At 36.1% G+C, this 16,082-nt stretch overlaps 3 protein-coding genes across 4 annotated transcripts in view; all 3 read right to left on the minus strand.

Moving 5' to 3' along the window:
- Positions 1 to 122: 122 nt before the first annotated feature.
- On the minus strand, positions 123 to 4,959 carry bcl7bb (BAF chromatin remodeling complex subunit BCL7B b). The gene is made up of 6 exons (XM_067388979.1): positions 4,729 to 4,959; positions 4,203 to 4,278; positions 4,006 to 4,108; positions 3,569 to 3,751; positions 1,014 to 1,093; positions 123 to 890 (listed from the first exon to the last, which is right to left on the minus strand). The coding sequence occupies exons 1-6, from the start codon at positions 4,923 to 4,925 to the stop codon at positions 819 to 821; spliced, it is 711 nt and encodes a 236-aa protein (XP_067245080.1). The 5' UTR covers positions 4,926 to 4,959; the 3' UTR covers positions 123 to 818.
- Positions 4,960 to 5,746: 787 nt separating this feature from the next.
- tsen34 (TSEN34 tRNA splicing endonuclease subunit) lies at positions 5,747 to 9,604 on the minus strand. Of its 2 annotated transcripts, XM_067388980.1 has the most exons (5): positions 9,446 to 9,604; positions 8,899 to 9,319; positions 8,596 to 8,737; positions 7,629 to 7,901; positions 5,747 to 6,173 (listed from the first exon to the last, which is right to left on the minus strand). In XM_067388980.1, the coding sequence occupies exons 2-5, from the start codon at positions 9,223 to 9,225 to the stop codon at positions 5,956 to 5,958; spliced, it is 960 nt and encodes a 319-aa protein (XP_067245081.1). In that variant the 5' UTR covers positions 9,226 to 9,319; positions 9,446 to 9,604; the 3' UTR covers positions 5,747 to 5,955. The 2 variants fall into 2 exon arrangements, with proteins under 2 accessions (XP_067245081.1, XP_067245082.1); XM_067388981.1 differs by having other exon boundaries at positions 8,899 to 9,604.
- Positions 9,605 to 11,600: 1,996 nt separating this feature from the next.
- selenot1b (selenoprotein T, 1b) overlaps positions 11,601 to 16,082 on the minus strand; it is a 5,534-nt gene continuing 1,052 nt past the window's right edge. The window contains exons 2-6 of the mRNA XM_067388982.1: positions 15,762 to 15,872; positions 15,533 to 15,659; positions 14,421 to 14,508; positions 14,162 to 14,319; positions 11,601 to 12,230 (exon numbers count right to left, since the gene is read on the minus strand). Coding sequence (XP_067245083.1) covers positions 14,195 to 14,319; positions 14,421 to 14,508; positions 15,533 to 15,659; positions 15,762 to 15,872 — 451 coding nt within the window. The 3' untranslated portion in view covers positions 11,601 to 12,230; positions 14,162 to 14,194. The remainder of the gene's footprint in view (positions 12,231 to 14,161; positions 14,320 to 14,420; positions 14,509 to 15,532; positions 15,660 to 15,761; positions 15,873 to 16,082) is intronic.

The raw sequence follows: 16,082 nt of genomic DNA on the forward strand, positions 1-16,082 counted from the left end.
CGGGTGTGGAACAACGTGAGGGTGAGTAATTAATGACAGAATTTGAACTAACACTTTAAAATTATGATTTATGATGATTAGGAATCTTGTACACTGCACTGATTTTCATATGTAGACTGTGTTCTATCTCTACATACAACATTGCAAAGGATGCATCAGAGAAAATAATCAAATGAATCCAAAGTGGTTTTATTTTAAGGTACATTTTTACCAGTTTATGGATCATACAAACATATTTCTTTATTATTTGAAAAATACTTCAAAGACTATGGAAAGTGGAAGTTTTTGTATTTAAAATACAAATCTGTAGGTGACCTTGCTATTTATAAAAGATAAGCATTCCTTTTTAAACGAAACAAAAAAGTTCAGTATTTAGATGCAGTACAATGAAAAATAATAAACAAATCAAGAAATAGATAACAGATGTTATTTAAAATTGCCCTAAACTTCATGCATTTAATATTTTTTTACAATAAAGCAAAGTAAAAAAGCCACACAAAAAAAAGTTATTTGTACAATCTTTAGGGGTGCCGCAAACACAAAACATTTTGTCATACCAATCATCATTCCATGCAGTCACATGTATTATACTGATAAAGGTCTTTCTCAATTTAGATTGAGAAACATGCATTTTAACAATTTATTTTTATGTAATACAAACCTTCATAAGAAAATACCTGAAAAGACCCAAGTAAAATCTTTTTATGTACAAAAAAAAAAAAAAAAAACTGAAGCTTGTTTCTTGATCACAAAAGTGAATTTCAGGCATTTGGCAGGCTGTAAAACGTCTCTTAAATGTACAGTTCAGCATAATGGTGCTAACTGAGAGTCGAGTTTTGCTCAGTGCAAACTCTTTTAAGTGGTGGGGCTCCAATCACCTCCTCTTCCTCCTATGAAAAACAGTAATGTCACACCTGGCATGCATTCAACAATGTTGCTTTGAAAAAAGCAAAATCAGTTTTGCATGATATCTACATATTATGAGAATTTATATAAGGACTAGTAGACGTTACCTGATTAGAGAGAGACAACACATCTTCTTTAATTAGAGTCGGGGGCTCATCCGTGACCTCGCTGCTGGTCGTTGATGCCTCTAAATATGGGGTTTGATCATAAAAAGCCAAGTAAAATACTAGTATGTAATGTGAAATGAAGGATGCATAGTCATTAATGTACTACAAATGTAATAATTTTACATACTTTGGTGAATCTCAAGAACAAGTCTTATTTCATCCCAAAATTAAAAGCAAGGAATTTAAAGCATTTTTTTTTTTTTTTTTTTTTGCATTATTTTCAGAACAATTGCAAATTCTCAATACAGACATGCAAAAAAAAAAAAAAACCCTGATTGGTGTTATTGTTACACATATCAGTATTTAAAGGCACAGTATGTACATTTTCGCCGCTAGAGGTCGCCTATTCAAAACAAAGGCATAGCTTGATGATGCAGAGATTCATTGTGGAATTATGGGAGATGTTGTCTTCACCTCACAGCTGGTGGAAAAGAATCCGATGGGACTCGGGCAGAAATCATGTTCAGTGATGAGATTATAAATGTTACTGTAGCAGGGCTGAGTGCTGTGCAAGTAGAAACGAGGGCGCTGGAGCAATTGCTAATGAGAGAGACGAGCGCGACACACGCCTCGAGAGCAGCAGAACTTTTATTATGCCACAGTCGCCGCTTCCGCTTCTTCCGGTCATGAGTATGTGGGGTAATGCAGCGCTGTTTTATCATATTTGATACATTTGAATGTTTTGAAAATGATAACGTTACTCTGTGCGTTTGCTATGAGACACTTGTTGCACACTAGATCGATATTACAAGATCATATTTATATTAATCAAGAAAACGAGATTCACAATAAAACTATGATTAGATTTCTGTCTATAAATGTTACCGAACAATTGTCTAATAAAACATATAATATATTAAAGCATCTTCTGTGTTTTCATGGTTTCTACAAAATAAAACCGGAAATCGAGGGTAACACATGTATGATGTCATTGATAGGCGACGCACGGACATGATCTGTGTCCTAGTTAAAATTGCTTATTTCTCTGGATTTAAACATTCTTGGAAACATTTGGCATAATGTACACAAGTCAACAAAATAAATAACACTTCTAGTGATTTTTGGATACTTCAATCCAAATATCTCACATATTGTGCCTTTAAATAAAATATATCATTGTATTAAATATAAATATATATTTGAATAAGCATATTGTAGGTGAAAAAAAAGCAACAAATTTAATATTATTCGGAACATACCTGTAAAACTAATTTGCATTTGCTCTGAATACCAATTAGCCTTTCGCCGAGCCCTGCCCCCCTTAGTTACTGTTGCTTTGTCCGACAAGCCGTGGCTCTGTCACTCCACACGCAGTAAAAAATACATCGCGGAACAAAGAGGATACTGACCACACATCGACAGACAAGACAGAGCAGGTTACTTATGATATTAAACAAAGTCCCAGCTTTCAAACTGTGTAGTTATTAAAGAAATTCAAACAATAAAAAACGTTTTGTTGCGCTTTAATGTGTCGTGACCATGGTCGTGACAGATTACTGTAGATCCTCAGCTCAACCGCTCGTAAAAACCGATCATCTCTTCCTATTAGTCCATGAACATGAGAATGAATGTTGTTTCAAACGCGGAAAGACGTCAATAAACACCATTTTTTAAGTTTAACTCCACCGAGGTTAATCTTTAACTACTGGCTGCTTTGTCGGACAAAATGGCGGATGCGGCGTTCTGATTGGTTAGATCGCTTGTCAATCAAACTCCCGGTGATTCCGTTTATTTACTTTGTCTATAGGTTTTTGTAGGCAAAACCCGGAAGCGAGTTAGCATTTTAGGAGTTCCGGTTCCAACGCCGTAAAGTCTATGGGTTTTTTGAATGGGTTTTTGCTAAATCACCTGAAATAAGGTCTGTGGTTAACAAAGCCTCTAAATACTTTCACTTTTGATCTATGACATAAAACACACCAGTTATAACCCACTTGTGATTTTTTTAAACTTTTACTGTGTCTTCAAATCGGCGGTTGCTAACAAATTGCTAAAAGGGACTACTTCCTTTGGCGGGGACTTTAGACGTCATCATGACAAACAGGACATTTGGACAGCATTTCTCATGAAAAAGTGGATAAGTATTCATACACAGCGCAGATCATAATCAGTGAGCATGTTTCTAAATAAAGTTTGAGGACGCTTGGTGGTGGTGGTGACGTTGATCCGCGACCATGGTGTGCTGTAGTCCGTTTATAACCTACTCTTAGCCTTTTATATCTGACCACTTTATTTAGCCTTCAAAATCTATAAATGTTGTGTTAACTTGTAAAGATTATCTTGATAGACAAAACGTGTAAGTGTCATAACCCTTTGTTAAACACAGAGCTTATTTTCTGCGATTTTCCAAAAGTCTATGGGAAAAATGAATAGGCTTTCAGTCGAGGGAACCCGTGCGCCGCCAACTTCCGGGTTGGCCTACAAAAACGTGTCATCCCTGGGGCACTCTATTAGATAAATGATCATTTTTACTGAGTGTTTTCACTGGTCTGTCTCACCTCTCTCCCCCTCCATGCTCTCCTGTCCCAGGGTGGGCGGCTGGGAATCCTCTGTACGGAAGTAAGATGGATGGGAAGGGCTCACCGCCTCACTCACATGCTGTGGACTGGAGTTGCTGCTGCTGTCCACTTTTGTATTAGACTGATAGGCATCTGATAGGAAACTCTGATTGCTGTTGTCATCTGTTTATGTTGTCAAAAACATATTTATGTGCAGTATTATGAAGAAATATGTAAATAATGTTCAAGTACTTCAGCATAAAAAGCATGTTAAAATAGGTATGCAAACAACATGGTCTAGGTACTAGGTAATTTAAGTAACTAGAGTATAGAAGCACAGCCCAATGATGCCTTACATTAAATAGAGGATGTTCAGAGTTGTTTACAGAGGAAATATTAAGCCTCCTTGTGTCTGACATAAACATAACCTGTGTTACCTTGAAAATCCAGTAGCACGGAACGGGCATTTTCCAACACTACATCTGTAGGAAAGCCCTTCAGTTCCCTCACTGCAGTACCTGACACTTTAGGCTTGTATATCTATGAGAAAGAAACAAGACATTTTGAACATGCAGACTATATTTATATATATGTGGGATCTGGAAAGCCACTCAAGATGATATGAATCACACACCTGTTTAGTTTCTGTAACAGGGACCCATTTGAATATCCGTAATGATGTGTCTCCCACTGTAACCCACTTTTTTTCCCTAAGAGGACAAACATTTTACAGGTTAACCTCACAAAAACATGCCAAGGTCACATTTTCCCCATAGAATTGCGTTTAGAAATGTCATTGTGTTTGCAGATTCTCAGTACAGTAATGCGCGAAGATTGATTTTTGTATTTTTTTAATCCCACATTCTTTGTAGGTTTCGTTAGATTCACGCATATACGTTGAAATTTACATATAAAAATGCGAATTCTTAAATTTTAGACAGTCCGAATAGAAAATCACTTCATTACAGACCACCAACATCTTGTACAATCCTCATTGACACTTCTATGCCACGCCCACACGCTGTATACAGTGAAGCCCATTGGTTGCTTTGCTTGTCTGTCATGTTACTGAATGACGTCTCTCTCCCCGTTACTCTGAAGTTTATTTTTGTAACGTAGAAGAAAAGAAACTTGTCTCCCTCTTCGAACAGGCAACTTACCACCGACGGACCCTCTCAATTGCCGCCATCACTTTTTTGATGTCATCTTTTGCACGGCTGCGTGTCTCCGCTCGCACAGACCGTCCCGACATTTTAATGGGTTTTATTAGTTTGTCAAGATCTTCCTCTTTTTCTTGCCTTCCTCCGTCTGCGACTTGATCTCGCCCTGTCTTCGTCTTTGTCTCGCGAGACTTCATAACGCGCCACTGGCACTGCCTCTTTGCATTTTTCACATTCCCCCATATTTAATTTATTTGTTAATTTATTTTCATGATAAATCATTATCTGAATTCTGTTATCTAATAACACCCATGTGGGTGTACAACATCAAAAGAAGCTGTTATGTACATTTAATGACCTCATCATACCGCCAGATGGCATTGTTTTGCACTTAAAAATATTATCTCAATGGGAGTTAACAGGGCCAATCCTACTACGCAGTAAATATCATGTCTCCATATTGCATTTGATAATACATTTAAAATATGTAAATATTAGTTGTCCTTTATTAAAATTACATGATCATGGAATTGAATTATAAATATTTTCACCGTTTTGTTGCGAGCAGAATATGGAAAAAAAAATACCACTTTGAAATTAGGTTGCATTTGTTAACTGCATTAATAAATATTGATAAATACTGTAACAAATGTATTGCTTATTGTTAGTTTGTGGTAGTGCATTAACTAATGGGATTTTATGGTAAAAAGTGCTACCAAGATGTTCCAAATGTTTATTAGTTTTTTTTCTCCTTAATCAAAATATTTAAAACAATATATTGTTTCAATATTTACTTTCTATTTTAACTTTAATTTATTTTCCTAACGTTAGATCTCAACGGGTACTGCATAATAGGAATGATGCAATAGGCTCATAGTATTTGACATTTTTCATATTTCATACATTTTTCACCTCACTTTTTCAGTAAATTTAAATGCTTGAGGTTTAAACTTACAATGGAAACCAATATTATCAATAAAGAGACTCTCCAACCCTTCATTTCATTTTAAAGATTTATTAGATGATACTGGAATATCCTTCCTCTGCATAGCTGGTCATGCACATTTAGAGTCCAATAGAATTCAGTCATCAGAATTTATCTCTCTCTCACACACACACACACACACACACACACACTATACACATCACAAGGCACACTAGTTTCCAATATCACCACATCTTCTATGCACTATCAAAATAGATGGAAAAAAAACTATATTTGTGTAGTTACACCATAGAACTCCACTGCAGCGATGAATACACCACATCACCCTCCACACTCTCATCCTTTCCAGTCTCATTACGGCTCTGTGGAGAGCAAAGCAATACTGTTTTCTTCACATTAGATCCCAGGCGAGCTATAGACAGAATATCACAGAGTGGTAATTCTTCATCCATGGAGATGCATAATGCAATGAAATGAGCATGGAAACGCAGAGGATCACCTGCAAAAAGACAATATGAAGACTGTTAAGCTGCACTGAAAATATGTGTGTTCTGTCTTCAATGAAAAAATTATGAAAGCTTGTTTCAATATAAAAAAAATAAAACAAAATAAAATTGCAACTTTCACTCACAATTGTGACTTTATCCCCCTCATCAGTTATGACTCGCACAATTCCAAGTTTCCATCGCATAATTCTGACTTTTTTCTCACAATTCCAAGTTTACATCTCATAATTCAGATTTCTTTTCCTCACAATTACGAATTTACATCCCAGTTCTGACTTTTATCTCACAATTCTGACTTTTTCCCTCATAATTCCGAGTTTACATCTCATAATACTGACTTTTTCCCTCATAATTCCGAGTTTACATCTCGTAATTCTGACTTTTTTCCTCATAATTCCGAGTTTACTTTACATCTCGTAATTCTGACTTTTTTCCACATAATTCCGAGTTTACATCTCACATTTCTGACTTTAATCTTCATAATTCCGAGTTTACATCTCGTAATTCTGACTTTTTCCCTCTTAATTCAGAGTTTACATCTTGTAATTCTGACATTTTTCCTCATAATTCCGAGTTTACTTTACATCTCGTAATTCTGACTTTTTTCCTCATAATTCTGAGTTTACATCTCGTAATACTGACTTTTTTCCTCATAATTCCGAGTTTACATCTCGTAATACTGACTTTTTTCCTCATAATTCCGAGTTTACATCTCGTAATTCTGACTTTTTTCCTCACAATTCCGAGTTTACATCTCACAATTCTGACTTTATTCCTCACAATTCCGAGTTTACATCTCACATTTCTAACTTTATTCCTTATAATTCTGAGTTTACATCTCAAAATTCTGACTTTTTTCCTCATAATTCCGAGTTTACATCTCGTAATTCTGACTTTTTTCCTCATAATTCTGAGTTTACATCTCACATTTCTAACTTTTTTCCTCATAATTCCGAGTTTACATCTCACATTTCTGACTTTTTTCCTCTCAATTCTGAGTTTGCATCTCGTAATTCTGACTTTTTTCCTCACAATTCCGAGTTTACATCTAACAATTCTGACTTTATTCCTCACAATTCCGAGTTTACATCTCACATTTCTAACTTTATTCCTTATAATTCCAAGTTTACATCACGTAATTCTGACTTTTTTCCTCATAATTCCGAGTTTACATCTCGCAATTCTGACTTTATTCCTCACAATTCCGAGTTTACATCTCGCAATTCTGACTTTTTTCTCCGAATTCGTAATTTACATCTGACAAAATAAAAAAATAAAATAAAAAAGGTAATTGCAAGTATACATCTCACAATTCAGAACTGCCAGTTTATATTTCGCAATCGCGAGTCAGCGTTTTGCAATTCTATTTGCAGTTTATTTCTCTCAATTTCTGTGGTGGAAAGAAGCTTCCATAAAAAATTAGACCTGTGCTTTCATCATAAACATACCTGGATAAACCAGGAAATCTCCTCCAAACTTCCCTGCAGAGGTCAGGTAAAAGCCTTTACTTCTCAGATCCCTGTATACACAGAATCTAGTGTTCAAACGTTCATCTCTAGGCACTGGCCATTCAGTGGAAAGGAAACTGCGTTCCTCTGGACAGTGGCTGAAGCCGGCACGGGCAGTACAGAGCTGGACCGCCATGGCCGACAACGGAAAGCAGAAAGCCTGGTCCAATGCATTAAGACGGTCCCTAATTGCATTGCCGGAGTCATCTGTACCTGTGGGATCAGGAAAAGTATAATCAATATAAATAAAAAAAACAATATAATATAGTGTGTATAGTCATACAAACTTATAAACTTCAATATTATAATCAAGTTTCTATCATGACAACTCTAGGAAGATTTTTAGCATGGTAATAGTCAGTTAATGTATTTAGTCTTGGCGGAATATATCTGCTACGCTGCTGCTGAATTGCTGCTGCTGTAGATTATTGCTGCTGCTGCAGAGCAAGTACAGGAACTTGCTATCGCCAAAACATGCGCCGATACGCTGCTGCGAGTAAGACATAGTGCTGCTGCACAAATAGCATACATCAATAACCCATAGCAGATCTATACAGGTGGAGCTGGGGAAGGTGGAGGGTTTAGAGGAACTCTGAAGCATGCTGCAAACTGCTATAGTGAATGTAACTAGCCATTTAAATGTGTGAGCATCAAGCTCATTGGCTACAGATGTGACAACGACCAGTGAGCTTGTGCCAGTAGTTAACACTGTAATTATCATCATCTTCCTTTCAGAACCCATCAGCCTGCGCCATCTAGAGTTTCATGACAGAACTATATATTAATGGTATACCTTTCGAACATTTACCATATTTACAGTAAGTAAATCTGAATATGCAAATAGTGAGGAGACAAGTAAAATAAATTGGCTTTAGCCTATTTATAATTCCTCTAGTCACTCTCTCACCATTCTCTTTCTCATTGATGATTCTCCTCAGCACTGTCTTCTTGTCCTCCAGGGCCAGAGCACACTGCTCCTTATAACTGCTCTCCAGACCTGCCTCATACTGCCTCACAGCTTCTGAATGCATCTCTTCATCTCCACAATCCTTATGAAAATAATAATACATACATACACTCACATTTTAGGATGACTAGGATCTGATTACAAAACGGGAACTAACCTAACAAATATGTACTGCTCTTGTACAGTAGTAGGATTTATATTTTCTACAGCACTCAGACAGACAGACAGTTGAGAGAGCGACACCTGAGTGTGCAGTGAAGCCGCAGCAGAGCCCGTCTCCACCAGCAGCAGCGCCTCCTCCTGCAGGAGCTCCAGCGGTCTGCCCAGCCGCACGTTCTGCCGAGGCTGACGGGCCAGAGAGCCCACCAGAGCCCCGATCACACCCACAGATCTGCACTTTTTCATGTCAGACACCTTCCACAACATAGGGGTGGATCCGCAAAAGTTGATGTCAACCAGAGCATCTCCTGCTGCCTGATTCTCATTATCACTTCTGGTAGTCACATCCTCCTTTACTTCCATACTTGATGATGACTGTGACACATTCATCTCTGCTGGATCCCCATCCATTACTCTTCCAAAACACACCTGGATGTCTCAACACATGACTATCAACGTGCTTCCTTTCGCACTAGAGAGCATATAGAGACATTTGGTATCGGCACTGAAAAGGATAATAATAAATACATGGTGATCGTGCGAAATAAATTTCGGTGCACTGCAGGAACAATATTAAAGTAACATGAATGCACAGACTTCAGAATGAACTATTCCTCATTGTTGCGTTTACCTCGCGCTGCCTGCACATGAATGTACTTTCAATACTGGATTCATCTGCTGAAAGACTTTAAAATTACAAATTCACTGCAAAACAAACATTTAGTCGCGATTCAGTCACAACACGTGTATTCTTTTCACAACTTCCCTTGCATCCCATGTGATCACAATCGCGCCATCTTGTGTTCCCCTAAAAGTTACAGGTCACAATTCGCTTTACTGGCATGGTTTAAAATAGATTTACATGACAAACCATTGGTGACATTATATAACGAATATATTTTAATAATAATAAAAAAGCCACACACAATCTCCCTCGAAAAAGCCAGTGATGTTAGTAGCCCCTTTTCATGCGACATCTGTTACTTTTCTCAACGCTGATTAAGATGAACCAATCACAGCCGTTCCTGATAACTAGATACCCGTTTTATTTAATCGTTTTAGTATTTCGGATACCATATAATAGGCTTAAAATATATTACTGCTTAATGCACAAATTTCTCCAGTAACGGAAAGAAATAAAATAACTTCCTGAAAGATGAGTGCCGCGCATTCCCAGGTGGAAAAAAAGACATTTCTATAACGTGCTCTATTTTCTCGCACTAATTTTGTACTTAAGAAGTACTAAAGAAGATTTTTTTTAGTATAATAACACAATATTACAAACATCTAAGTGTAGTCAACTGTGCTGTTTTGAGACACCATGAAATATGAACTAAAATTTGCTTTTAATATACTCTACTAGATTTAGAAAATTAGAAAATGTGTTTAGTTACCACTTACACTTGAACCCATAGTGTACTACAAGTGGAAACTAAATACATTTTTAATACAGAGACAGTATATTAAAAGCACATTTTAGTTCATATTTCATTGTGTCTCAAAATTGTACAGTTGAGTACACTTAGATGTTCTTAAGATTATCTTAAGAAGCACTAAAGAAGAATTTTTAGCATATTAAAACCCTCTATGGTACTCCATATGATATCAATGAGGAAAAAATATTTGTGTTGTTTTTCCTGCTTAAAATTGGACACTTTAACAAAATCAATAAATATTTTCATAATTTTTTAATTTATTTACTTTTTATAAGTTTGTTGCCTCGAGGCAACATTGCACCACAATGGAAAAATTTAAACATTTGGCATTTTCATAAAGAAATATATTTATTGAAAACATTCATTTCTTTAACTAGACACTTAAACAAACAAATTTATCTAGTTTTTAGTTTCATATTTAATAAAAAGTAACATTTTATATCCAGCTGTTGCCCTCAGGCAACATTGTACCATAGTGGAACGCAAGTATTACCAAACCATCATATTTTTATGTTATTATATTAAATTATTAAATCTCCATCTTCTCTCTCACCCTCAGTATCTCCTTGATGGATTGTCACTATGATTTTCATCTTCCTCATCACAGAATAACCCCTCATTAACTCCTCATCATCACCCTCATAAACTGGCTTTGCTACGTGTTTTATACGTTTCTGAAGTGCTATAGAAAATGTGCAGATCATAATATATGCAGATATAGTATGTGAATTAGTATTCTTATAAGTGCATTACAAAATCATGTGAATATGCCAACATATTTAGATAATTCTAACTCTTTTCCTTACAAATATGATACATTTGTATCGAAACCTATTATGCCTGTATGGCCATATGCCATTCCATTATGGTACAATGTTGCCTTGAGGCAACACAGTTTTTTGTAATTTTCTCTAAAACATTTGATGATATATAATGTAAATTGCTTAAAAATACTTCTTTACTTGCCAGTGAAGGTGACTCATATTTTTTGTGGGTGATTAAATGGTCACAAAAAAGTGAAAAAACACTTTTCAATGGAGAAAATATGGAGTCATGTGATATGTGCTGAAACAGGACACAAAATGGACCCCTGTTGGTCATGCTTTGGTCTTTTTTGCACTTTTATTGATTAGTATTTGAGTTATTCTGTCCTGAGATATGCTTGATCAATCAATTTGTGCTTTATTTTATTAAAAACAAACTAAAATAGACCATGTTGCCTGGAGGCAACGCCGTACCATAGAGGGTTAAGTACAAAATTAGTGCGAAAAAATAGAGCACTTTACATTATAGAAATTTACTTTTTTTCACCTGGGTTCCGAGCCACTGAGCGTGCTCTTGTGAAAGGCCAGTTTCCCAAGAAAAGGTACCGTTTACACATCCATTGGTTGACTTTATTTAAAACAGATTATAAACAAATATTAAATATGATCAAAAATCAAAATGCATCAATGCACATATTTAGTTATTGCATAAATTTACAGAACTTTTTATATTTTTTTAATGAATACCGTTGTCTAGAACGTACATTGCATAAACATCAGAGTGGAATGAATAAATTGGCACAAGATCATATGAAAAAGATGAAAGTGTAAATCAAATGAGAGGGCAAAATCAAATACAGAATTGTAATTCTCAACACATTACAAAGAGTTTGAATTTCAAACTTTGGAAATGCTTTGAAAACTGATTTCAGTAATACTGCACAGACCCGAAAACAGGTTAACACTGTATTTAACATCAATTTGATCCACTTAACAGCATGTGTTGTTATTGGTCGACGCCTGCAGAATATTTTCAGATGAAACTTTCCATTTCCTCCATAATTCTTAGTCAAAGACTGCAGAGTGGATGTGTGTACAGAGAGACTCATGGAGCAGTGAGAGGGACTGGACATCCAGCCTGCACTAGCAGACACACTGCATTCAGTGCAAACCTTCATTAATGCCATCTTACACACCAAGGCCTCACATCACACACCTGGAGAAAAAGTTATAAAGAGGGAAACAGATAAAAATAGTGATGTATGAGGTTCTTAGCAATCTGGAAAGCTTTGAATTTACAGAATGTTCTTAAAGGGTTAGTTCACCCAAAAATGAAAATTCAGTCATTAATTACTCACCCTCATGTCGTTCCACACTCGTAAGACCTTCGTTCATCTTCAGAACACAAATTAAGATATTTTCTATAAAATCTGATGGCTCAGTGAGGCCTCCATCGCCAGCAAGACAATTAACACTTTCAATGCCCAGGAAGCTACTAAAGACGTATTTAAACAGTTCATGTGACTACAGTGGTTCAACCTCAGTGTTAGAAAGTGACGAGAATACTTTTTGTGCGCCCAAAAAAACAAAATAACAACTTTATTCAACAATATCTAGTGATGGGTGATTTCAAAACACTGCTTCATGAAGCTTCGAAGCTTTACGAATCTTTTGTTTGGAATCAGTGGTTCGGAGTGCCAAAATCACGTGATTTCAGTAAACGAGGCTTCATTATGTCATAAGTGTTTCGAAATTTCAATGGTTCACCACTGGGGCGCGTGACTTTGGCAGTTTGATACGCGATGTGAACCACTGATTCAAAACAAAAGATTCGTAAAGCTTCGAAGCTTCATGAAGCAGTGTTTTGAAATCACCCATCACTAGATATTGTTGAATAAAGTTGTTATTTTGTTTTTTTTGGCGCACAAAAATAGTCTCGTCACTTCCTAACGTTAAGGTTGAACCACTGTAGTCACATGAACCTTTTTAAATACGTCTTTAGTAGCTTTCTGGACATCTGAAAGTGTTAATTATCTTGCTGGCAATGGACGCCATCTGATTTGATCAAAAATATCTTAATTTGTGTTTTGAAGATGATTGAAGGTCTTACAGGTGTGGAACGACATGAAGGTGAATAATTAATGACAGAATTTTAATTTTTGGGTGAACTAACCCTTTACAGTCAGCATGAAACAGAGGTTGAGAGTCTTTTCTTCCCTATTGTGACGTATATCTGAGTGAAAATTAGGGCGGGACTTGATTTTGTCCATCGGCAATTGATTGATTAGTTGTGGTTTGCCATTGATGCAATCTCATTCGAGTGACAGGTTGCATCCTCATAGAAGAGATGCTGCTGCAAGTTATTTTAATTAAAAATTAGGACGGCACATTCATAAAAAAAAAAAATTATGTGCATGGATAATTTATAATGCATTCTGCAATATTCCATAAAAAAAAAAAATAATAATTTCATACAGACTTTAAAAGCTTTCATAATGACACATTCAAAGATATTTGATCTTAATAGAGTGGTGCAGGGATGATGTATTTTTGTAGTTCAAACTGGAAGTTAGCATCACATTGATTCTCTCGACAAAAACCCAATAGGCTTTTTCCATTGGCTTTTGAATTATTGCAAAAAATAAGCTCTGTGATCATTCAAATCATTTTCACAAATGAGCACTTTTATAAATTTTGAAGCCTAAATACAATTGGAAGAAAGAAAAACCTAAACGTAGGCTATAAACGAACTACGTCATGGTCACAAGACTTCAATGTCATTATTAAGCTTCTAACAACTTTCAGTCTTCATTAAAAAAAAACAAACAGTTGGAATAGTTTGCTAGAACCAATTATAAACGTGTGAAGGCAAACTATTGAGTAGATGAGTTTACCGGTTCGGTGTGATGACATTTAATGTCTTCTGTAGTCCCATTTAGACACTTGAGGTATTACTGGTGTGTTTTATGTCGTAGAATAAAACGTGAAAATATCTTGAGCCTGTGTTAACTACAGACCTAATTTCAGGCTTTTAACCAAAACCCCATTAAAAAACCATTGACTTTTGGAAATGCTAAAATGCTAACCCGTGCTTGGCCTACTGCACCACTCTACTTATGGTGGCATAAAAACCATCAGGCTACCCACAAGTCACAGCCAGTCTGTTCAGTTCCTGCAGCTTTACGCCCGTCTGTGGGGGAGAGAGTCCATGTGTGCGCTCAGCTTCATCTCATTCTCCAGAATCTGCACCAGCTGCTGCATAGAGGGCAGGTGGCCAGACTGAAGCTTTGACCACACAGGCACATCTGTGAACACATAAACACACACACACAAAGTAAAAATGATCATGTAGTGTGAAATCTTTACGCTGCAGTATTTTTTAATCAATAATCAACCACAGTCCTACCATTAAGTGTGATTTCAAAGGCGCCAGTGGACATACACTGGTTTTCAATCATGTTGCTGAGGAAGAACACCATCATGCAGGCATACATCTTTACAAAAACAGAACAAACTGAGGTCACAAACACATGTAGTAGGCAACATTTCACTTGGGTAATGTAATTTAATGTAATAGTCACTAGTATTACCAAACAGAACTGCCTAAATAATATTTTCAAACAGATTTCACAATCATTCAATTAAAGAACTAAAAGTTTAGTTCTATTACATTGTTTTTAAAGGTTCTTATGGGAAAAGACTGCAGGAACACTGAAAGTTTTCACTAACAAATTACTAAATTTCATACTCAAATTTATTTTAAAATTATGAAAAATAGTAAACAACTGATTTTCAGGCCTTTTGAAAACGATACCGTTATTGTCTCCATGTAAACTACAAAAATAAATTTGTGAAAACAGTGACGTTGTTACATGTTCAGTCTATAGGTGTTTCTTTACAAAGTGACATCGCCAACTACTGGCCTGGCAGCATAATACAGCGTTTTTAGTCATTTTTGTACATCTGTGTGAACGGCGATCGTTTTGACAACATCGTGGCCTGTATGCGAAAAACGGAAAGGAAAAATGTTTCCATATTTGGCACATCGTTGTTGTGCAAACTCTAGTTCATCAAGCTTCACTTTTGAGTGCCACACCCACATCTTAACATCCAATCAACAACCAATGCATAGAACCATGTCCCTGCCCAACATTTTTCTTTTTCTAAAATCGATTACATTCATATGTATGTCAAAGTACGGAAGAATATATCTGTCGCTACTTTCGTTTTATTGCTACTTTAAATTGTTTTTAAAGATGGCACACTTGGCCAAAACTGAAAAAAAAAAAAAAAAAAAAGAATCTAGAATAGTTCAAAAGGAAAAAATAAATAAAATAAAAAGGCAAAAAATTAAACAAATTACAAAACATCTCCTCTCTGAGAATGAATAATGAATGACCAGGAGGGTGGATATCAAAAGCAGAGGCAGGGAAATCCCACAAGTACGCTATTGTTAGTGAATATGATATGAATATGAACAGAAATTGATATGCACTCCAAAAAATGCCCCTCGCTGACCTTATTCTCTTGTGCCCAAAGCCAGATTCCTGGAGCCTCCATTTGGAAAAATGTAAAAGGGTCCTTGCCCAGGATAACTAAACCAATCACTACAAACTTGAAGACGGAGAGGAAGGAAGCTATGTGCCTAAAAAATAAATTAAAAAGACCAGTTTATGAGTTAAAGTCACAGACTACCATAAATTTGTATGGTCTACAATCCAAAATTACTTAGGCATGAGAAACACACCTGTATAAAGGCTGTGGCAGGAAGTTTTCACCCTCGATGCGGATGTCTGGGTACCTCTGGGTGAGAACCCGAGAGTACTCTTCAAACACCCGCCTGTACCCTCAGGACACGCTGCAAATTGAGAGGCACCATATTTAAGGACTGAACCACATTAAGGAAAAATAAACAAACTGGTTCACATATGCTCGCATAATTATGAAAGCTTTTTTCTGCCATAAAATAAAAATAAAAAGGTAATGGTATTTTTTATCTCACAATTCTTGACTTTATAACTTCCAATTGTGAGTATGATATCTCACAATTCTGAGAAAAAAAAGTCAG

Source organism: Chanodichthys erythropterus, chromosome 7 (assembly GCF_024489055.1).
Source record: "Chanodichthys erythropterus isolate Z2021 chromosome 7, ASM2448905v1, whole genome shotgun sequence".
In the NCBI taxonomy this organism is placed as follows: domain Eukaryota; kingdom Metazoa; phylum Chordata; class Actinopteri; order Cypriniformes; family Xenocyprididae; genus Chanodichthys; species Chanodichthys erythropterus.